This window comes from Elephantulus edwardii, unplaced genomic scaffold (genome assembly GCF_000299155.1).
Source record: "Elephantulus edwardii isolate Elephantulus edwardi_28Jun2011 unplaced genomic scaffold, EleEdw1.0 scaffold00074, whole genome shotgun sequence".
Lineage (NCBI taxonomy): Eukaryota > Metazoa > Chordata > Mammalia > Macroscelidea > Macroscelididae > Elephantulus > Elephantulus edwardii.
The window spans coordinates 3,415,874-3,420,321 of NW_006399824.1; the positions used below are offsets into that span (position 1 = coordinate 3,415,874).

At 47.3% G+C, this 4,448-nt stretch overlaps 1 protein-coding gene across 1 annotated transcript in view; it reads left to right on the forward strand.

Moving 5' to 3' along the window:
• AIFM2 (apoptosis-inducing factor, mitochondrion-associated, 2) overlaps nucleotides 1-4,448 on the forward strand; it is a 24,758-nt gene that overhangs the window by 9,715 nt on the left and 10,595 nt on the right. Inside the window, exons 5-6 of the mRNA XM_006888984.1 lie at nucleotides 1,944-2,052; nucleotides 3,885-4,037. Of these exons, the coding sequence (XP_006889046.1) occupies nucleotides 1,944-2,052; nucleotides 3,885-4,037 (262 nt within the window). The remainder of the gene's footprint in view (nucleotides 1-1,943; nucleotides 2,053-3,884; nucleotides 4,038-4,448) is intronic.

The window sequence follows — 4,448 nt, forward strand, 5'->3', positions numbered from 1 at the left end:
GCACCATTTTACACTTCCACCAACAGTGAATAAGGGTTCCAGTTTCTCCACAACCTCACCAGCATTTGTTGCTTGCTGTTCTGTTAAATTTTGCTGTTCTGACTGGGGTGAGATGATATCTCATAGTTGTTTTTGTCCTTAATTCTAAGGAGCATGCTGGCTACACTTCTTCTGGGACAGATCTGTTTGCTCTGTGGGCAGTCAGCCTTTATTTTTTATTTATTTTTTTTAAAAGGCCTAGCTGCATAGTCTTTATTTTTGAAAAGAAGGGTGTAAAATCACTTTTGTCTCTTTCAAAAAATTGAGAGGCATGAGACAAAGTGATAATGAATTTTATAATAATTCACACTGTTCAGTATGAATGCATTCCAGGCTCAAAATCTGGTCACATCTGAATTACAAAGCTGAAATAGATGTGAGTCAAAGGGGAAAAGTGGCAAGGAGAGGAGGCGAGGAGAGAATTTATGCTAATAGAAATGGCATTTATACCAGGAGGTGACAGTCTCGAGCATTGCTAAATGCTCAAAGGTCTAAACTCTCAGATTTTAAGAAATAGAGGGGTCTTTGAGATTCTTACTTTACTTTCCATTTAGAAATCTTTCAAATAGCCATCTAGTCTCAGAGTAAGTATCTCTGGTAAGAATTTTCTTCTTTTGGAGATTTGTCCTATTCCTGGACATTTTTAACAGTTTTGAAGGTCTAAATTTTTAAATTTTTGAAACTCTGAATTTTTTAGTTGCTTGAGCCAGCTTTTATTAATACCTGCTGAGTAGTTACATGCCCTCCACATATCCTCTCATTACCAAGTTCCAATGAGTGGGGACTCCGGTTTTGTTTTTTTGTGTGTGATATAACTGAAGCTTTGGGAGTTTCTGAATGAGTATCAGAAATGGTAGTCTGATTCCAGAACCCAACCTTTGAGCATCATTCCAGCTGGCCTTCCACTTTCTTGTGCTAATCCAGGCAGCCAGTGTGAGACATGTCTAGAAGTGCTCTAACGTTATTAATGGCCTGACGTGTATTTAGAATGTTAGTAACTTGCATATAAATTGTACAAGTGCGCAAGGATCCTTGGAAGCACCCTTGGTGGTGTAATTGATCACGTGTTGACCACTAATAGAAAGGCCAGTGCTTAGGTCCACTGAGGGGGGAGAGAAAGATGGGCATTCTCTTCCCACCAGGATTCATAGCCTCAGAAATTCAGTGGAGCATGGCTGTGAGACAGAATCGGTTCCGTGGCAATGGCTTTGGTTGTTTTTGTTTGTTTGTTTTTTCTTAAAGGGATGCTTGGCAATCATTTCCAAGTGGCCACAATTGAGATGCAGTTTTAAAGCAATGGCTCTTTGGTGGCCCTCTGCCCGCGGGAGGCTGAGTAGAGCTGAGTCCTTTCTGAGCGTTGGAAATGTGGGCTCCACACTTACCGTTTCCACCAATGGGCAGGACATGTCTGTCGAGCCTCAGTGTCCTCATCTGTAAACTGGAGGTGGGGCAGGGGAGGTCGGCTGATGTATTTTTTTTAGTATACTTTATTTAAAGTGCACGCTTTGGTGAAAGCTGACTGAGGCTCAGCTGGCATCAGCCCCTGCTGATGTATTTTGAATGCCTCTACACCCCCAGCAAAACAAACTTTGTCTCACACACTTGGGGCATCTTAGGAGGGGCTGTTCCTTGTAAAAAACACCATGCTTGGAAAGGTGGAAGGTCAACGAAAGAGAGGAAGACCTCCAACGCAATGGACTGACACAGCGACTGCAGCAATGGGCTCAGGTGTCAGAGGTGATGAGGATGGTACAGAATAGAACAGCGCTCAGGTACCAGTGTTCATAGGGTCGCTCGCTATGAGTTGTGCTCGATTTGACCAAATAACTAACCAGATGACCACCAAATAACACCTCCCGCCATCCCTCTGACTCTTCCTGAGGCCTCTCGCTTGTTTTGTGCAGGTCACGCTCATTCACTCCCAAGTCCCCCTCGCTGACAAGGAGCTCCTGCCTTGTGTCCGGCAGGAAGTGAAGGAGATTCTTCTCCGGAAAGGCGTGAAGCTGCTTCTGAGTACGTGCAATTCCCCTCCCTCCCCGCCTTTCTCCTGCCTGGGCAGACTGGGCCCTGCGGGTTGGTTAACCCCAGGCTTCAGGTTTCCTGCTAAATCCTGGGATTGAGCAGGAAGCACCCTAGCAGCCTTTTTGAACACTGTCTTAATTACGACGCAGTACTGCTGTAGCAAAAGATACAAGTAAGTGGCTTTCAAGAGTAGACATTTCTTTTCTCATAGGTCTAACGGCTTCAAGTCAGAAGCAGGGTCTGAGCTGGGCTGCTTTTTTCTGCGAGCGGCTCTCCCGTTTCGGGGTGTCTGCTGGCAGTCCTTGGGGTTCTGTGCTTCAGGTGGCACCTCTCTCCCTCCCACAGTGTGTGCCTCTCTGTTTATTCTTTTCTTTTTATAACCCTGGAGTGATTCACTTTAGGACTTACCCTACTTGGGCATGATGTAATTAACATAACAAACAAAAAACCAGAATCTAAAGCCACTGGCATCAAGTTCATTGTGATGCACATACCCCTGCACTGAGTTTCCAAAGCTGTACTAAACGGGAGCAAACTCCCCTTTCTTTCTTCTTCAGTCGGAGTGACTGGTGAGCTCAGGCTGCTGACTTTTCAGTTAGCAGCCAATACTTAACCTGCTACACCACCAGGGCTGCTTAGAGGCTCTTCTTTCCAAGCAGGATCTTACCAACAAGGGCCAGAGATGCAGGGGACACAGTTCAATCTATAACAGACATCAACATCTGGCAGCAATGTCCTTAGATGGTGGGATGCTTATTAAATGATTTTAAAAAATGTATCTAAAGGATTTGTCCTGAATTTTGGCATTTTTGTTGTAGAGGGAACAGATGGACTAGTTTGTTATTTTGTGGGTGGTGGGAAATCTGACACTTATCCAGAGCAAGAGGGAAGAGAACCACTCAGTATTTTTTTTTTGTTTTGTTTTGTTTTTATTTTATTATTATTTTGTGTGTCTGTGTACCATCAAATCAGATCTGACTGGTACAGGAGGAGATTGTCCCTCCTTTCCCGGCAGAGCATCTGGTGGATTCGAACCAAGCACCTCTGGGATTGCAGTGCAGCTTCTTGCCACTAGGCCACCAGAGCTCCTGCCACTCAGTATTTTAGGTGGTGTTGTTGTTGTTGTGTGCTGTCTAGTCAGAACTGACTCATAGCTGGCCCTCCAGCAGATTTTCAGAGGCAGTTAATCGCATGGGAGGAGACTGCCCATTCTTTTCCTGAGGAGCGGCTGGTGGATTTGAACTGCGTGCCTTTGGCATTGCAGTGCAGCCTCTTACCACTCAGGGTGGGCCTCCAATCCCATGCCTCACGAGCCTGGGCTCTGTCCTCCTCGTTTTTGACAGGAAGGGGGTTGAGGTGTCTGATCTGAGACTTCCCTCCTGCCACCTTTCCCTTTCATCACCTGCTGCCCTCTTTGCTTTGGGGCAGTGGGTATCAGGGTCTCCTCTGCTTTTCCTCTTTGTTAATGGTGCGGCGGGAGCTTTTATCCTGCCTAGTTAGACTATTCCAGCTGGCTTTCAGGGAGATGTATTTAGGTCTTGTATTGAATAGCATTCCCCACAACTTCTTGGGACGTTCAAACTCACTTGCCCAAAAGGCTTCTCAGAACTTTTCCCGCTGGATCCCAGGAGGCCCCCTGTTGAGCCTGGTGTGCTTCTTGGGGCAGGCGCGTGGCCTGATGAAGGGGCGTGATGGGAAGATGCTCTAGTTGGACCCTAGGAGGTTATCCTTCCCTAGGCTTAGTCCTGGTGTGGGCTTGGTGCGGGCGCAGGGCCCACCTCTGCTGGCCTCCTCGTCATGGAATCCCATGTCCCACGTGACAGGCGAGCGGGTGAACAACCTGGAGGAACTGCCGCTCAACGAGTACCGGGAGTACATCAAAGTGCAGACGGACAGAGGCACGGAGGTAGCCACCAACTTGGTGATCCTCTGCAATGGCATCAAGATCAACAGCTCTGCCTACCGCAGCGCCTTTGGTAAGTAGGCGGTGAGGCGACGGCTGTGCACCCTCTGGCAGCCTTCATGCTCCATCAGGTGAGTCTGAGGGAAGATCGCCGTGCCTGAGGGCCACTCTCCCTTGGAATCAACACCACCCAGCCTTTCCCCACTTTATCTCATCCGGTCTCTTTTGAGTGCCCTAATCAGACTTTAAATGCAGGTCAAGCTCTGCTCTTGCAGTGCCTTCAACAGCTGTGGAATGATGATCAAAGTTACTGTCGCTGTGTGCTGTTGAGTCAAAACTGACCCATGGCTGGTGGATTTGAACCCTGTGCCTTTGAAATGACAGTACAGCTTCTTATCACTAGACCACCTGAGCGCCCTGATCAAAGTGACGAGAATCTTCTAAAATTCAGGCCTGCCCCCTAGTGGTTAGAGTTGGGAACAGG